The sequence below is a fragment of the Myiozetetes cayanensis genome, unplaced genomic scaffold (assembly GCF_022539395.1).
Source record: "Myiozetetes cayanensis isolate MyiCay16 unplaced genomic scaffold, myiCay2020 scf9, whole genome shotgun sequence".
Lineage (NCBI taxonomy): Eukaryota > Metazoa > Chordata > Aves > Passeriformes > Tyrannidae > Myiozetetes > Myiozetetes cayanensis.
Window position 1 is genome coordinate 15544585 of NW_026088185.1, and position 19771 is coordinate 15564355.

General features: G+C 36.2%; 1 protein-coding gene across 2 annotated transcripts in view; it reads left to right on the forward strand.

Annotated features, from left to right (window-relative positions):
* PDE11A (phosphodiesterase 11A) overlaps positions 1–19771 on the forward strand; it is a 115996-nt gene that overhangs the window by 50089 nt on the left and 46136 nt on the right. For both annotated transcript variants that reach the window (XM_050339885.1, XM_050339886.1), the window contains exons 6-10: positions 1443–1575; positions 3979–4054; positions 5065–5132; positions 5493–5585; positions 8714–8764. In XM_050339885.1, coding sequence (XP_050195842.1) covers positions 1443–1575; positions 3979–4054; positions 5065–5132; positions 5493–5585; positions 8714–8764 — 421 coding nt within the window. The remainder of the gene's footprint in view (positions 1–1442; positions 1576–3978; positions 4055–5064; positions 5133–5492; positions 5586–8713; positions 8765–19771) is intronic.

The following is a 19771-nucleotide window of genomic DNA, read 5'->3' on the forward strand; positions in this document are numbered from 1 at the left end:
GAAGTGCTTGACACCCATAAGGCAGTCCTGATTTATGTGTCTTATAATGATAATACCATTCAGATTTTTAAGTTATGAACTGGGAACTATGCATTTGAAATTAGATTCTTATCCTTATAGATTTTTTGCTTCTCATGTATTGGTGTCCTGAAATAAATTTTGAATTATAAATATGAATCTTTTACTTAGCTCAAAACCCCTCATATTTATGTAAAAGCTCCTGTCAAAGTATACACATAACATTTATTATAGTCACTCAAAATTCTTATCCCAAGTGAAAGTTGATACACTTAGATTTGTGTAAATCATTATTATTGCCTTTATTTATAGTCTTTTAAGAATATTAAGTTTTCTTTCAGACAAGTGGCATAGCTGAATTAGTTTACAGAGGATCAGTGCAGCTGACAAAGTCAATCCTTTCACTTTGATTGAGTCTTTCAAGGATTTTACTGTGCATCCTTCTTTCATTCATGAGCATTACTTTGAAGCTTCCAGTTATTGTACTCTTCTCCATAGCTGCTTCCTTGCTTTTTTCTAAGTAATATTTCTCAGGTGCTGAAAATTAATCACTTTTCTTCTCAAAACTAGGACAAAATGCATTGTTTATTCACATATGAATAGCTAGACAAATGTCAAAAACCTGCCTGCAATAGGTCAATGAAAACTTCCCTGCTGATTAGGTGGGGTATAAGGAGAGGACTTTAAGGTCCACGTAGAAACTGGGTTTTCTGGAGAAGCTGCAGTGGAGTGTGGTGAGTTAAGCCCATAATTCTAGTGTCTTATACTCATTTAGTGATAGCTCTCTATCCCCTCAGTAATTGTAGCAGAAGCTCAACCAGGTTAAAAACAAACAAACAAACAACGAAACCTTCACATATTGTGTGACTGCTGCAACATACTTCAAGTACTGATTTTAAGACTTATTTCATGATCCCTTCTTCAGCCATTCAGGTGTGTCATTTTAGACCAAAATAAAAAAAACCCCACAACACACAAAACAAAACAAAAAACCCCAAAGAAACAAAACAAAAAAACCCAAAACAAAAAACCACAAAAAAAATTAGAACTAAGAATTAAAAATACCCTGATATTATTTAAAACTGTTCTAAATATTATTTAGAGTTTTGGGTGGGCAGGCCTATATCCCACAGAAACCTGGAACATAATCCACACTTGATTCATAGGTAAATTCATATATTTGTTATATATTTTATTTACTTGGGCTGCTGATGCTATTTTCAATAGAAAGAGTTATGTAAAGGAGGGAATTTTTGAGGTACCATTTCAGTAAATACCAAATTACTGTTCCATAGTTCATTCTTGGTAACCATTAAAAATTGTTAATGGTTCTGCCTTTTCTGTGAATATGCATGTAAGACGTGCTGGACTTGCAAGTAACACTGATTGTAATCTTTTTTTTCTCTTGCTCTGCATTTTGATAGTTTCAAAGACAGTGTGGAGAAATCATCTTATTCTGACTGGCTAGTAAATAATAGCATTGCTGAACTCGTCGCTTCCACAGGTCTCCCAGTGAATATCAGTGATGCCTATCAGGATCCTCGCTTTGATGCTGAAGTAAGAGATTTTTAGAAATGTAAATATATGTTGTCTTTTTGGCATTGAAACTAATATAAAAACTTTATCGTTATATCCAGGTAGCTCTAAAACATGTGAATATTTTGAATTTTTTTCTAACTAGCATGTGCTCCTACTGGTCTTCTGGTGTTGACATGGCTTTATACAGTAAACACAGATCACTGAAATATTGTATGACTTTAGGCAGTTACTTTGTCTGTGATTCTTTTTTTTTCCTATTTATAAGTGATAACTTCATCTGCCATTAGCATTGATGTTTATGCAAACTGATTTTTATTGCTGAAAATTTGTTGGTGTTCAGTGTAGCACCACCATCATTAGCTGTTGGGGTCCCTGGGGCTGTACACACACTGGGTGTAAACAGAACTGATATCAAGGCAGACGAATGTTGTTTGTGATCTAACTTAGCCAATTAACCTTTTAATTTGCTCAAATACACACTGGGTTAGTTATTTCTTCGAGATAAATATCACTCTCCATAAGAGTTGTTTGTGTATCTTAAGGTATCTTACTGTGTTGTTTGTGTATTTTATTCATTCCAGCCTCAGTTAGAAAGCTGTAGCTGCAGATAAAAGCCTATGTGTATACTTAACCTCTAAATAAATGCTAGAGTTACACAGAAGGACAAAACCTTCACTGAATTCTATCCAGTGAAACTGTGTTACTATGGAGGACTTTGCCAGCAGTTGGGCAGCACACTAATCAGTGGACAGCCTTGCTCAGAAAGTTTCCTAAACTACGTTACTACGATAAGTGTGCTTGGAAGCGCTTCGTGTTGAGAGTTGGCTTGCTTCGAGTTTTATTCCATGTGCCATTAAAGGGATTATCTCTCAAACACCCAGAACTTTTTGAAACAAGAAAAATATAAGGGGTCAGCTGTAAAAAAAGGACAAGAGAACTATGCTGATGTTAATATGTTCAGAATTTCTAGAAGTAGAATTAATGCCTGGGGTTTTTAGACACACTAGCATAAAGCATGCCAATCCTTGATGTTTGCAGTTGTACTTTTATTATATCATGTCCTGAGTAATTCAGCTGTTTCTTATTTGTTTCACGGTCCTTTCCAAGCTAGAGGCACTGCCCAATTTATGTAGAGAAAAAGAATACAAAAGGCAACAATTATTTTCTTTTAATGGGTTCCTCTGAAAATTTAGTTCTTAAATTCAAGTTTTTCATTCAATTGTTTCTGTAGTCAAGTGTAGTAGGACAAAAATAGTATCCCTTATGACTTACATAGAATCATACATACAAACATTTGTAGTTATGAACAGATATTCTGTTCTCTGCTTCTGTTGAAAACACTATTTTTTTTCAGAACACTAATTGTTGTTTTCAAATGTTGATGCTCAATTTTCAACTCATTCACCAAGAATTTAATGCCAAAGTATTTTTTAGTTCATTTTAAGCCATATATCTGTAACAATTGTTCCCCTGCTTCTATGGATTTTAGGTGTCACTGATTTCAGTGATGAGTTCTGAGTATGTATATTAAGCAGCAATCTTGTTAAAACCTGAGTTATATCTTTTGCTGGCTAGGAGATCACAGTGATCCCATCATGCTTCCAGTATATGAATTATTCCTGGTCCTTTACTTTGCTTTTACAACAGATTGCCTGTAGCACTGGCAGTTTTAATAAGAGAGCATCTCCTGTGGGAGGGCTCATGCCACTCCTACTCTAATCTCTTTTTAAAAAATATTTTCTGTTCATCGGATTTTGAAGCAGTGGCGCTAAGGAATAAAGCTTATTAACTGTAGAAAAGAGGGAATCAGTGACACCTGTAATAACTTGTGAAGTTGTATACTGTATTAGAAAACAATAAATGAGGCAGTAAATTGTCATCAGAACAAAAGGACCAGTTGTCTCAAATATTGGTTTTTACTCCATCCTTCCATTTCTTATTAACTTGCACTTCTGCACAATTCCCCACTTACTCTTGAAAACGCATATTTCCTGTAAGGCTTCTTTTACAGCTGTTTTCCTGAGTCCAATTTCAGTTTGACACTTGGGAAGAGTATTTCTAAGGCACACTTGTTCAGTGGAAGTTGTCTCCATTAATCCACCAGTGTAAGTAATCCAGGATTTGTCTGGACATTGCCTCAATTGCAGTTTGTCTTTAATGCCAAATCACACTCAAATAGTATAAGCTTGGTGCGTCAAAGATGCCAATGTTTATATTTTCTTTGGCAGTTTTTAGAATAAACCTTAGGACTTTTTGTTACCGTGAACGAGGTTTCAGCAGAATTTTTTTCTGAGTGAGAGCCAATCCATATGGAATGACATTTGTAAACATATACTTACTCCTTGACATTTCTGTTAATATAATTTAAAAAGCTGCAAATGGTACCTACGATTAATGGAAGCTCTCATTTTTACATTTCAGGCTGACCAAATTTCTGGCTTTCACATAAGATCTGTTCTGTGTGTTCCTATATGGAACAGCACCCACCAAATAATTGGTAAGAGCTTCCTCATAGCTGCATAACTTTTGTGCTAATGTAAATTTAGTTCTGTCTTTTTAATTCAGTGTTCCTTTTCTTCTTTTTCACAGCTGAATGTTGTTAAGTTATGGTACCTAGGATACATGCTAGGTATACATCCAAGAAGGGATGTTTTCACTTTCCACAGTAGAATTGATGTCAAAGCCATAGCAATTTAAATTATCAGGGCAAGAGTTAGATCCCTGTGTGTTGTGGCTGTCAGTGAGAGCTGATCTCAGCTGAAGGCTGAGATCGTACGTTGCTGAAGGCATTGGATATCATGAAGGATATTTGAGCTTTTTTTAGCAGAGATGATGTGGGAACTGAGTCTTAAAAGTACAGCCTGTTGTGAAGTGTGCATTATCTTAAAGAAGTAGAAAGAATCTGATTCCTTGACTGCTGAGGACTCTTAAAGGATTTTTTTAAGGGCATATTGTAACTAAATGAAGTAGAAATGGTTTTTTGCAGTAGAAATCAGTATTAGTTCAGATACAGACAAGAGCTTTGAACACTTTTTCAAGTGGTTTAAGGAAAATGCATTTTTTTTTCATTGGTCCAGTGAATTAATGGATCAATCATGAGTAAAAATGGGCTTATATACGCAGTTGATGCTAAAACAACTAAGATTTTAAGAATGAAGGTACTGATCTAGCACATTTTATTGCTAACTCCAAATTGCTAGGACAACTTATGTGATTGCTGTTAGCAAAGTGCTGAAGTTCTTACTCAAACGAGATCTTTTAACCTTTTGTGAAAAACATTGAGTGACTTTTAGATTTGTAGTATTATAACTTTGAGAGTAAAGAAATAGCAATTGAAAGTAAACTGGGTACTCGTATCAGTAGAATCAGACTTTTGCATGTTTGTCTGTTTAATGATTTTCAGAAGAAATATTTGCAATTTTGCTTTTCAGTTTGAAATATGTATTTTACATTTTACCAATGAATAAAACACTCTTGAGAATTAATTCATATTAACTCTTTCTAAAGGGGTAGCTCAAGTGTTGAACAGGCTTGATGGGAAGTCCTTTGACGATGCTGACCAGCGACTATTTGAAGTAAGAGGCATTTAGTTTCTTAGCATTAACATGCTTTTCAGCAGGATTTGGTATTTCTGAGTAATACTAGGGAGGGGGAAAGAATATGTTGTCTAGATTTGCAGTTTGATATTAATTCTCAGAACTCCTCACTTAATAAGCTTGCATCCTAATTAAAACAAGTTTTTGGCATCTGATCTCTCTCATCTGGAGGCCAGTGACTTACCTACATTCCTAAGATAACCTGTCTAAGCATGATTATTCCTAATATTTCCATACAATTTCTTTTACTGATTAAGCCAGCACTCATCTTTGTGTTTGTATTATAACTGATTTATAATTTACTTTCTTTTCTTTTTTTTTCCTCTTTTTTAATTTTAGGCTTTTGTTATTTTTTGTGGCCTGGGTATCAACAACACAATTATGTATGACCAAGTGAAGAAATCCTGGGCGAAACAGTCTGTGGCTCTTGACGTATGTGTACATCTTCATGGCACCTGTTTTTACTCCTAAGTGTCACACATAAAGGAGCCTACTGCTTCTGAATTTATTCAGTAATTTATTTATATATTTATTCAGTAGGTAGAATAATTTTGTGCATCTACCCCTCTGCACTTTGTGTTGTCCTGTTAAGGTAATGCTGAAGGGAAACTTTCTCAAGGTACCATTAGTTGTAGGGCTCGTGCATAGCTTGAGTAATTTTGAACATAGATACCTCCTTGGATGCCTGTGCTTTTTACTTTGGAAGGTGCAACAGTGGTGGTGGAGAATCTAGTTTCTTAGAGATGTAAGTGTACGAATTAATCTACGTGTTATATGTATTTCCTTGTCAGTAGCATTTTTAGTATCAAAAGTAACATCTGCTGATCCCTTACCAGATGCATGTCTTGTTAGAACAGAGTCAAAGCTGGAAGGGTGACAGCTCAGTAAGAGCTCTGCTGTGGGTCAAGGCCAATACATAATGCAAGGTCCTGGCATTCCAACAAATCATGTCTTTCTATAAAATAGAGGAGCTAAGTGGATGGAAAGCTTTCTATTTTTTTGCTTAATTCAAGTTCAAGTGTTTCAGCTCCCCTCCAGTTGATGATATCTACCAGCTCCTGTGAAGTAAATTCTAAAATGCAGAACATTTAAAAAAACTATGATCATTTAATCTTCTATTAGCAGATTCAACAATACAGCACTATTCTCTATCATGTATCTGGGGATTTTAATTGTAATCATTGCATTACTTCTACTAAAATAATAATTAAGAACAGCTTGAATGAAATTTCACATCTATTAAAAAGCATCAGGCAAGACCAATTAAAACATTCTCTGATGAAAGGGTAACTTTGCTAAGATTTCGATATTGTTTCAAATTCCACATGTCCTAAGTGAAGAAAATGATCTAGTGACTCTTGGGGATGATCCAGTGCAGATTTAAGAGCTGGACTCAGCATATTCTGTGATCCCTGATGCGTGCACCCTTTAACTCCTTTGAGTTTATACTGTATCCACCATAACAATAAGAATCACAAAAATAGATTTGAATATCTCTCCAGTAAAACAAAAACTAAACTGGATTGCTATGAAGACTTTTTTTTCCCTTGATTTAGGGTTGGAAGTATTAATCTGTGTATTGAGGTTCTATCATGTGGTCCACACAGACATATTAAGGCTCTTTGAAGTCAGTAAGACTGTGTTGGAAAACTTCATAAGCATAAGTGGCTTTATTTATTATTCCTTTATATATATTCATTTAGGAGGAAAAGAGACCTTGTCAGGCCTCCTGCAAGATTCCTTATTCTTTAAACGTCATAGTCATGAATTAGTATAAGCCCTCTTATGCCCCAGATACTTGTGCTTTATGACACCTTAGAATGAATACTCCTCTTGGCAAGAAAAACAAGCAGTGCCAGATATCTCACTCAGATACACAGGGATGAAAGTTAACACAGACATTTGTTATTTGCTACTGAAATAGAAAAGAAAGAAAAGAAAATTAAAATTTCTTGGTTTAAAATACAGCTTCTTTCTTAGCTCTAAAAAAGACTAGTAACCATATAGCTTACATGTAGAGTAGAGGTTTGATAAATGGCCACTATTTCTTAATAAAGAGTAATTCTTTCTATAAATGAGCAACAAGTCTTGATAATATTTGTATAAAGTGATGGAATATAGCAGGAAAGTACTTAACAGTAGAATGGTCTAAGCTGAAGGACTGTGAATCCATTTTTCTGTAATAGAATACCGAATTAGTATTTATGTATTTAGCTAGAATGTTAATGAATGGCACTTAAAAGTGATATTGATATCCGATGTAAAATAAATCAGTTTGATGCATACCATAATAAAATTCTTATCCAGATATACCGATACAGGTTTTTATATAGTATGTTCATGAGACTGACTAATAATTTTTTTTATATTCAGGATACAAAATTTGCAAATGATTAGAAGATTAGAATAATAAATATTAAGGAGGACTGTAAAAATCTAGAGGGTATAATGAATGCAGATAAAGGAGAAACTTGACAGAACTTTGGTATTAAGTGTAATCTGTCACAGCAGAAGGCATAATTTTACTAATCTTACTGATTTCTGAGAGTAGTTACGATACAGTTCAAGAGAAAAATAGATACTACTTGAGAAAGGACATGATGTGTAGTTATAGAAAGTAAAATGTGGGACAGAAAAAATGAATTGGTGTTTGTTATTTATTCTTTTATAGTGCAGGAATGAATTCCTGTTACTGTAAAAGGTGGCATCTCTAAAATTGATAAGAGTAACTACATCGTGAGACTTATTGCTACAAGGTATTGCAAGTCAAAGGCCTTTGAGATACAGTTTAGGTATTTGTATGAGTAGCAGAGACATCCATAGATGAAAATTATTTCAAAACAAGAAGCATATATCAAAGCTTTGGCACACAAGCAGATTGGGTGTGGCTGTGTGGTGAGGAGGACCTGTCCTGGCCAGGAGTGCTCTGGCTCTGTGAGGTCTCCCATGGACCCAGCACCTTGTCCCATGCACAGTCGGTACTCGTGAGTCCAGAACACAGGATGGCTCTTGCAACTGCTGGAGTGCTTGTTCAGAGTTAGTGTTGTCACATAAGATAGAATGTATTCCATATAAATGGATGAATACTAATAGCTAATAAGAGGAGCTTTGTGGTACTTTGTGCATTTTATTTGATGCTGCCATCTCCAGAAGGGTATTGAAAAGAGTGTCAGGCGTAGTATAGAGGTGCAGTGATGTGTCACTAGGACAGGCATTAAAGCAAAAGACGTTATTTAAGGTCCATAACTCTACTGTTATTTCTACATTAAATTCTTTTTCTTTTGATTGTAGAACTCCAGGATAACAATGTAGGAATCCTTATAATAATAAATCACGTATTGTCCATGATTCTCTGTAAAATTCCCTGCAACATAAATGCCAAATGTCTGTCTGATAAGCTGCAATTAGCTATTATGTGCTGCCATTCAGAACTGAATTACTACACATAAATATTAATTAAATATTGCTTTAAACATAATTGATTAGACTGTAGTAAAGAACCCTGATAGTTCTATTTGTCAAGTGTACAAAACTGCTTTTTATCTTTTGTTCTGGTGCAGGTGTTGTCTTACCATGCAACATGTTCGAAGGCAGAAGTTGATAAATTTAAGGTAAGATTTAAGTTCTTAGTTATTTCTGAAAATATAACAATACATTAAAATGGATGTGGATTATCCGAGAGAAAATTTTTATATCAGAAGCAGAAAATCTTAATTAACAATGATTTAGAAAGGATGTATCACATGCTGGGCTGTTAAGCAGGGAAGGTGGAAAAAAAAATCTTTCAAAGGATAAAGACCTGCAGTGGTGGGTGCAGCGTGGCCCACCAAAGTTCCACTGCCCCAGCACCAGATGCTGGCACTGCACGTCAGTGTGGTTTGGTGGCCTGCTCAGCATGGACCACCATAGGGAAGTCATACCATGTAGGAGATGAGGAAGAGACTAGAGAAAACGAGAGGAACTTGAGACTTTACGTGCTTATAGGGTGAAAGCTGTCCTGTATTTACTAAAAAAGCAGAGCACTGACTGTCAAGATTGTGTGTAGGCTCACAAGGCTGCGTGGGAAGGTGAGGAATCATTTAACTTCTGTAAGCACCCTAGGCAGAATGTTAAAGTGATGTGTTCTGAATGTAGCATTGCTAGGGACCAATAATTACACATTGTCTCTGAATACTGCCTTGTCATGGGATAGAAAGTAGGGGGGCAGTGACCTTGCTCTTTCATCACTGGCAGCACTGCAGAGTTACTTTTGTGATAGACTTAATTTGTCTTTTTCTGCTTGAGGAAACACTTGGGATGATGCTTCCCCTTGCTATGAGGAGGCAGTGTTGTAGAGGGCTCCTCAAAGCTGTTTGGGAGGCTCTCGTGGAGTGTATCGGTGTTGGTTTCCTGTATGTAAAGGGCATCAGAGACTGCAGAGAGGTCTGGGCAGGAGATCTGGACTGTTGTGACCCTGCACTGCTGGCATTCCTTGGCTGAAGGGGGAAGACATGACTTCACAGAGCTGATACTGATGAGTTACCTGGGCTGAGGAAGGGCAGCTCTTGCTAGTTAATTAGTTTGTAGATTATTAGCCAAATGGTGGCCGTGCCACAAGACTGTATTGACACCTGGTGATAAGGGTGTAATATTCTCCCTCCATTGTAGCTACTGGTGCTGTTGCCTGTGCTTTTGTAAGCCGAAGATTAGATTACTGAATTATTACTGGAATCAACATGCTTGGGGATCATTCCAACACTGCAACCAGGGGAAAATACTTATGTGTGCATAATAAGTTGTGTTCTGTGTTTGGTAAAAAGAACACTGAACACTGTTGAGAGAGAAAGAGGAAAGAAAGGGATAGAGGACCATTCCGTTTTTTATTTTGGTTTGCATTTTCATTTACCTTAGAATAAGCACCTGTAATATAGTTTCTGTGACTGTCAGGATTCCATCAGTATCTTTGTACACACCAGAAGGCCATCCTTCTTAATTGCTGTCAGCCATTGAAAGACAATTGTCCTTCATGGTCTGTGTAGTTGAAATAACAGCCTGCTATATTACTCTTTGGACTTAGATGCTAGTGTGATGAGAAGCTATTCTACTTGTTTTCCCAGGTGACTTCATTAATAGATATGCCAGTCTCCAAGAAATGTCTTGTCATTATCCATTTACCTTGAAGGCATGCAAATATCCATTTAATGGCTAATAAGGTGAAAAGGAAGTGAAAAGCATTTATTCATTAATACCTCCAAAAGATACGTTCTTTAGAAAGAACATAGATGAGAAAATAAGATATATTACCAAGTTATCCTTAAACTAAGCTAAGCTATTTTTTCAGAAAAAATTTCGCTTTCCTATATCGTGGTCTCTTTTTCAGCCCCTGACAAAATGAGTCCCAGGTAGTCTTTATTAATGCTTCACAGCACTGGATCTAAACAAATAAAAAGAACAAAAACCCAGGGATGACCAGCGTGTCTTTTGGACCTGTGACACAGAGCTTATCCCCAGAGAGGGCTATCCATCTGTGGGATGAAATTACTCCCATTTCCCCACTTGCAGAGCTCTGGCAGCCGGTCTGCCTGCTTGAGATCTCCCGAGGCACCCTACCCTGAAATCATTGCTCTTTTCTCTGTTTGCTACATTGTTATATTTTGTATAAGCCCTTTGTTATATTAGGGTCATCTTCTAGACTTGACTGGCTAATAAACCATCCCTCCCTCTGGGGGTGTTTGGGGCTAAAACTGTCCCCTCTCTCCTTGGTGATTTATTGGTGGATGTCAGAGGAAATGTCTGTTACGATTTACCCGATGTTCTGGTTCAGGCAGAGCAGTAACACACACGCAGGGTAGAAACATCTAAATGAGAGTGATGCCAGTAGCTCACTATTGGCTCCTGACTGACATGAGGCCCAACAGTAATTAATGACTTTGGAGTGACAATACATTTGAGTTGACAACTTTTCGGCATCTTGCCCTTCACGTACTGTAACTGGACCCCAGCAGCTTGGAAATAATTACATATTCCTGTAGTACAAGTTGTTTATTTCCCTCTTTGTAATCTTATTTTTTATGGTCTTAATAAATGCTTTTCCATTAATATTTTATTTTCCTAAGATCTCAAGTATATTCTGATAAAAACTGAAAAAATTGTAAATGTACCTTAAGTTTATTTTTCCTCTGGCTTTTACCAGAAAGCCAAGCAAGACTTGTTAAAGTTAATTTTTTTTTTCTTGAAATTCTTTCAATAATTTCTTAGTGGATGGATTCACAAATATACAAATTCACAAATATACCCACTATCTTTTTAAGAATTAAACCTAATCAGTGACCAGGTTCTGTAAAATAAATAATATTTATTTCTGTTTCTTCAAATTCCATCTAAGAATTAATGAAAAAAACCCACAAAACTAAACCAAAACAAAAAAACACCAAACCAAAACAAAATTAAAACAATAAGAAGCCCTTATCAAAAAATACCTTTCTCCAGTTGCTTGGCTGGGAAAAAGTGCAAAGCACTGTTGGTTGTGGAGCTGGAAAATACATAGGGAAGTTCACAGTATGGAACAATGAAACATGAGTGTATGAAAATGAGCCATGTCATGCAATTGGCCAATTCCATATCTGATTTCTACAACTGTCTGAAAACAACGCAGCAACATAGATACACATGGAACATTGAAATGATTTTGCACATTTTTGAAGGGATTCCATTTCTGGTGTTTCAGAAATGTAGCTGTCATAATAAAAATCTGAAAGCCGAGTTTAAAAATGATTATATGACTAGAAATTGTTCTATTAATGAATGGATGGGGTTTTTTTCTCGCAAGAGAAGACAGTTTTGTGAATCATTGCTGTAAAAATCTGTGTCACCAGTCCTTTTTATTATTGGGGGATTCATTAGCACTCGGGCTTGCAGGCACACACTTGCCTGGAGGGCAGTGAGAGCAGGACCGGTGTGAGCTCAGGCACAGTGCAGTGCTGCTCTGCTGACCTGGGTGGAGCCACTCGCTCAGTTTGCTTCCCACGCCCAGGGCAAGTGGGAATGGAAAATTCAAGGCCTTAACCCAGTGTGAGCTTGTTTAGTGATAAGAGGGGGCTTAGCTCTCCGGGTAGACACAAGACTCCAAAGACCTGGATTCAGAGCCTGAGCAAATCCTTGAGCCTCTGTAGGTGATAATCTGGCCCCAGGGGAGGTAATGGGAGATTTGCCGCTAATTTCAGCAGGATGTTCCCGTTTTTGTCTTTGTTTGGCATTTGTAAAATTGCATAGTAATATTTCCTCTGCCACCTTCCCTCTGTTTATTCTTGGTGGTCAGTCTTTTGCAATGTGTTTTCTGACAGAACAAGATTTCTTAAAAAAAAACAAAACAAAAAAGGTAAAATTTTAAGATCCAGTCTTCTTTTAATGCTAGTTTAAAATCTAGATTAAGTGAAAACTTGAGTTGTCATGCAGTAGAAAATGGGTTGTTTTTCATGTAAATGTGTAGGTTTTTAAAGTGGGGGAAAACATGAAAGCAAAATTGATAGAGTTTCAATAACAGGCAGTTGAATCTGAATTACTTTTCTGCTATCTATGGTTATTCTTGTATTTAGAATATGCACTTTACTCCCAGGCTCTAAGAAAGAGGGTGAGGCTTTTGTGCATGTTTTATGGGATTAAAACAAGAACAATGAAAACATAAAATTTGTAGGAAGCATTGTGTGTAGACTGTCTGTTGCCAGATTATTTTACATTTATTATTTTGCATTTTACATTTGATTCTAAATATTTTTCAACTTTTACTTTTTATTTTTGCATTTGGATTATTATGACTTCAAAAAAAATATTTAAATCCAATATCCTCTTAAGTTCATACAAACAGCATGATATTTTTTTAGGTTTTCTGATAAGTGCTGTATTACTGTGATAGGGAGATTTCTGATACTCTTCCTCCAGATACAGAAATTAAAAATAAATGTTACTTTCCGTGGGCAGTTGCAAGTAAAACAAAAAAATCCTCCTTGAGTGCAAACTTTTCTTGTATATCTGAGAATGTGTGAAGTTTTCATCCTGATTTATCACAATGCTTTTCCTCACTTGAATCTACACAAAAAACTATGCTAAATTCAAACTGAATTTTGGCAGGATAAGATAAAGTAATGCACCAATGAATCATGCCTGTATCAATACTAATTTTATTTTTCCAGGTTAGAAATAGGTATGATTTTAAAGGCAACTCAGTTCTGGCTTGTATTTTAGCCTTAAAAGACTATTCTGTTATTTCTGTTGTATACTACAGTTAGTGCTTAGCTATAAGCAGTTGTATGATTGGAATAGAAAAATGTAAGACTAGTGAAGTCTGATTAATTTAAGATTGATGCTATCCTATGGCATTGTCCTGTAGTGCCCCGTTTCTTCTTCCTGAAATTCAGGCTTTCCGAGCCTAAATATAGTTGTGTGACTGTAGAAAGCCAAGATCCGTGAGTAAAGAGTGCAGAATTGTGTCCAGGATGGGATATTTATAGCAAGAGTTACTGACTTCTGAGACAGTAACGAACAAGTCCTGTGACTTAGCAAGCAGTCCCACAAACACACATCACCTTTAAATTTAACTAATGTAGTTTCCAAAGGGAATATGTAAACACTGTCCTGTTATGGGTAATGTACAAGAAGCTATTTTTAAGAAGCAAAGCTAATTGCGCAGCTGTGAATGGTGTAAGCCAGATCAATATTTAATGACTGTGATGCATTATTTATAGCCCTCTGAGAGATTCCCTTTTTTAGGTCAAACAGCACACAGGAGAGATACACAATGGAAAATCATGTATCACCTGCTTTACAGAAGCTTCAATTCAAAATGTAGCATGAATAACAATTCCTGCATTTCGCAGTTTTGTAGCCTGAGGTGTGGCTATTTAAGTCCTACCTTGACATAGGGAGGCTTCTCTGTCTCTCTTGAAAACACTCATTTAACTGAAAAACAATGGAATGAGTTGAACCAAAAAAAGAAACAACTTTGATTGCTACTATGTATGACAATGTAAACAGTTGAATTCATGAAAAAATATGTATCTAGGTGAATTGGATACTTGAAGTGAGTTACATGTGATTGAAAATGAACTTGTTATTCATGTCTCATGCACCCTTAAATGCCTAAGAGTGGGCAGTACAATGAAAAACTTGAATTTTTTTATACTAATTTTATCTCCAATCTCTGAAAGGATTGGGAAAGCATTGCTAAGCTATGTTATTTTCTACTGTGACGCCATCTTTCAATTTAAAACTATTTTAGTTACTTTTATATCCTTTTAATTAAATCATTTGTAGTGGTTTATAACAATTACTTTATAGTCTTCCTTAGTAATTAAATTTCAGAAAGGCAATCTGGCCTTTGTGTTTCAGACTATTTATGAAATACTGTCATAGAAAATGAGGTTTTTATTCATTGACGACAGTGCTGTTTCAATCTGTTTGGTAACCTGGGTTTACCAGAAACCAAAGACATGTAGTCACACTGCCAAGTCAGTATTGCAAGCCATGGTCCCAGCTGTGTATAAGGTGAAACACACACAGTTCTGTAGAGACCTGCAGTTCTGTGTCAGTGTGAAGCTCCTCACACGCTTCAGTAGTTTCCAGATTGTCCTCCGAGGGCAGTCTTACAGACTCCTCTTTGGCTGTCACAGGAGGGTGTGGGCTGGCACTGAGCTTCTCCCCAGTGCTGTTCCAGCTGCTCAAGTTCTGCTGAGAATAGAAACAAATAAAAAAAAAGAAAAAGGGGGGAAAAATATGAAAAAAACATTGGGAGTAAACAGGGCTTAAGTTTTAATATGTTCCCTTTTTCACTTTTGAGAAGGCACAGGATCACAAGATGCAAAACACAATTTATTTCTCTGCTTTTCCACATCCACTGCCAACATATAAGACAAGACCTAAAACACCATGTTAACAGTTTCATAATTCATGAAATTGAGGTCTTTATTGTATTACATCATTTTTTACACTTTGACATGTGCCTATGCCTTCAGTTGTCATGGTAATAAGTCAGGAACACATCGCATACACTGAAATTTATTACAGATAATAAATAACGATTAAAAATAAAATACTGAGGGTTTATACTAGTTTCTGAAATGTTAGGCTGTCATCTGTTGACTTCAGACTAGTGCTCTGTAGTTCAATTTTTTTCAATTTCAGTGAACAGAGGTAAATGGCATTTAGGAGTAGGGAACGACTGCTCGCGGTCTTTTCGCATGCAGTGTTTACATTTAGAGACATAAAACAAAATTATCAAGGTGCGAATTTTAATCTGATTAAAGATTCTCTTCAGCAAACATGTAGTTAAACTATATGACCTATCACTGTAGATATTAACTAGTTAAAGTGCTGAACTAACAGAAGGAAAAGGCAAATGGAGACTCATGTTCTCTGGGTCAGGAAATCTCCAAAGTGCAGCTTGCCAAGCAGAGTGCACCAAGGGAATATGTTTTTTCAGTTCATATAATATTCCCTAGGGTTTTTTGTTTTAATTTCTTCCATGAAATAAAGAAAGTGGGATGTCAGACACAGAGAGGAACCTGTTCAGGAATTACTTTTGGAGCTGTGCTGCTAGGCTAGTGTCATACTACAGTGCCTATTCTAATTCTAGGGATGGTTAATAGAAAAACCTAGTGGGAATTCTGAATTGGGTTTCAAAAATTTAAACATTCAGTTTTATTGAAATCAAGATGAGATTAAATTGCTGCAAAAGGTCACTGAAATGATTCCTCTTGTATTTCTAAGATTACCATATTTATTATTCCAGGTGAAAACATGGAAAGCGTAAAATGTTCCCTTTCCTGCATGGCAAATGAAATATGAGTTTTCCAGGATATTGTGGAGGGAAGGCTTATGATGAGTACTTTAAACTGATGAGGCTCGAGCACTGAGCTGACCTCTGGAAGGGGCCAGGCAGCCCTGCTTGTTGGCTATGGAGGAGTTAAAGGGAGGCCACGGTGATCATGAGGAGACATCCACCCACTTCTGAATATTTGTAGTCTAACTGGGCACCTTCCTTGCCCTTGTCGTATCATCTGAGCAGGGCAGAGCACTTCTTCATGCTTTGCCTTCCCATTTGCAAAGAGAGTACAGAAATATTAAGACATCTGTAAAAGATTTCAACAGTTCTGCTTTCTGACTGCGAAAGATTTGTGTGATACAACTATGTTGCATTTTTATGATAAGCCTGCACAAAGCCAGTTTATTTTCTAGTGTAGGAGATAAGTAAATCCTGTTTTAAAATAAATTTTTCTCTTGAGGAAAAACTATCTATGATTAGAGATTTAAGGCAAAAGAAAGAACACTGTGCCTGGAAGCTAGATAAAGCCCACAATTTAATCATATACCCATGGCCAGACAAATTTTTCTGTTAATTTATGAGTTTAGCACAGGTAATTAAGTAAATTTTTGAAAGGGATAGGCTTCTTTCAGCAAGGAGTAGATTCTCATCTGTGGATTATATCAGGACAAGGGCATAATGCAGAGGTCAATAAGTAATTCCTGTGTAATTTTTTGAATATATAAAGGCAAAGTGTATTTGTTCTTAAGTGTTTATGATATACAGAATAATCTTTGAGTACATTTACAATGGTAGGTCAAAAAGAAGGGATTTTAAGGGTTATGATTAAAAAAAATAAGTGAAAAAACAGCATTAATATTCTGACTGCAAAGACATACAGTAACTAGAAATATTAAATAATAAATGACTACTTCTAAGATCAGCTACTTCATAGTTAGAGCAGAGCTTGAATCTCCTGGTTAAAGCAAGTAATAAACTCCAGTGAAAATAACAGAAAACTAAAATATGTGCATGGGTAAAATATAGTCTTTGTACTAGTTGTTTTAAAAAGTCTTTTTCATTAAAGCTGAAATAGGTATCAATTGAATTAGAAAATTTGAAGAATTTCATCTTTACAGTACTAAAAAAATTACATTCTAAGTAATTTAAAATACTACTTACTTATTGCCTTTAATAGTGACTTTTTCAGTTTCTTCTTCTTCTGTATTACGTACAGTAATACAGTGGTTCTTAAACAATAGGCATTTTCATCAGAGGAGTAATTAAACACTTAAAATTATTAAGTTATCCATACTAAAAAACGTGGGCTGCTACTTTGCTGCTCTCAAATGATGGATTTTGTTATTTACGTAGGAAATTCTGTTTCTTACATCTGTTTTCATATGCAAAACCACAATTGGCCAGGTCTTGAGAATGCTTAGAAAATCAAGTTAGAAATAGCAGTTGTTGGGGACACAGTATTGCTCACAAGTGAGGGTGAAATGATTTATTATCCAACAGATTTATTGTCTGTCCTTCAATCTGATCAGCCGTCATACTCTATGAGAGTCTCTTGACAGCAGGAAAACATAGAGGAATAAACACAGTTGAGCATTGCTACACCACAGTGACCATGCAAAAAAGTGATAAGGCATAAAATATGTTTAAAATGCCATGCAAGCCAGAGGGATGTCTGATGAATGATAAGAAATCCAAATGATAATAAATCCATAAAAATGGCATAATATTTCACATTTTAAATTATTTTTTTATTTATCTGTGCTTTCATTTCTTTTGTAGTCCCAGAAGACTGACAGCTAAAACTAGGAATTTTCTGATCAAAAAGATCATGTTGCTTTTCACCAAACTATTTAGATAGAAACTCTCTAGTTGGCATTGATATTATAAATGTTAATTTTAAAATTAAACAAGTTTCATTGGTTCTTGTACTGACTTTAAAACTAGGGAATTTTTTTTTCCTTTGGCACATATCCTACAGGAAGAAAAAAATATGTTCTCTGTTTATTTCTGCCTCTGTACAATGTTCCAGCACAAACAGTTGTTTGTCATAAATATTTACTTGTGTTGATTTAAATTACTAGTGGAGATATTTCTATAGGCTTTTTAAAACAATATTTTTATAGAAAGAAACCTAAATGTTCCCCAAAGGAAGAAGGCAGTGTTCTTTAAAGGCTTTTCACATTTCCAACAAGTTGATATTAGAGCTAGAACCTTTTTATAACTAAAACTCCCAGAAGTGAAGAATGGGAAATAGACATCTTTTTCTGAGATGAATCTCTTTGGCCACTGGGTGCCATCCTTGCTCCACTTTAAGGCTGGTCGCCTAGCAGCATTTCTGCTAAGCTGTAAAATCCTGAAAAAAATGTAATGCCAGTGCAATTTCACACCATCATAATGTTTGTGTGTGTGCGTGTGGCAGCATATGTTAGCAGCACAGGCAGCGTGTTCTTCCTGAATGAGTCGCTGATAGACTTGGGAGAAATATCCTCACGGGTTCAGCAATGCTACAACCAGTCTCATATCCAGCAATTTTTAATTTCTTTTTTTTTTGTTGTTCCTCCATCAGCTGATGAGAACGAGGTTGTGCTGAAAGAGCTATTCCTGCACAAGTGTGTGAGCTCCTATGCTCCTGCGCAGTATTAACTTAGGCTCTGGGATTTATTTGAAAGAACAAAATTACATGCACACTTGTTTTCTAGATCAATTTGGGATGTATGGACCTGTGTCATCCAAAGGAAACATTATCTAGCATATATTATGCAAAATACATCTGCAGTCTTCTAGAGATTATTTATTACATTGTTTCATTGTCTGCCTAGGGGTGTTCTGCTGTTGTTTTAGTCTGGGAAAAATCCCAGGCAGAGTAAACATGGATTCTAATAGAGAAATTATGTCAGTAGTTCTGTGGGTTTAGTCCTTCAGATTTAAAGCATAAACACTTCACATGTATGAGAAGTACACTGTAGCACACACACACACATCCCATCAGAATCTGCTTGCACACAGAACATTCTGTTTGGTTAAATGTAACTCATCTAACCCTGCTTTCTGTGCTGCCATGCAGGAGCGTGTGTTTTGTTCCTGCAACAAGCACACAAAAAAACCCCACCCCAAAAATAACAAAAAACCTATTTCTATTTCTGGCCTTTGTAAACTCTACTGTTAAACTGATTCCAGGTATCTACTTGTGTTACTTGGACTTTTCCCTGACGGAAACCTGTTGCTGTGAGGGGTGGTAAGGAAAAGTTATAAGCAGCATAATATATACATATATTCAAAACATGACAAGAAACAAGTATTTACGGCTGTGTTGCAGCCTTCCACCCTGAAATAGTGACATATGAAAGCAACTTTTGTTTAGAGAAAATGTATAAAGCTGGTAACATATAGGTAGTAAGTAAGGAGCTAAACAAATACAGGACATAAGTGTCTATTATTATTGTTGAAAGTATGTGATCTGTACATTTTATTTTTTTGTCAGAAAACACGTGGTGGTGAGGCTGTGACTTGTGTATGAACTAGAGCTCTGTGCTGCTGTGCAGTTGGGTGCTCAGGCTTTCTCTGCTGGTGTGCTTTGTGAGATGAAGGGTGCCATGTACATTTTGCTACAGGGAGAGGAGCTGGGCTCAGTGTTGGACTTGCCCTGCAGAAGCCTCACACAGGTTAAGCCTTGTCTTGTTAAACTGTAGCAAGATGAACCTCTGGTTTTGGGAGAAAGCTCTTTCGGGCAGTCCTGAGTGTTCCTAGGGAGTGATTTATGGGTTCAGAATAGGATGGCTGGATTTCTTTTAAACCTGTGATCAGAACTTGATAAAAACTAAGG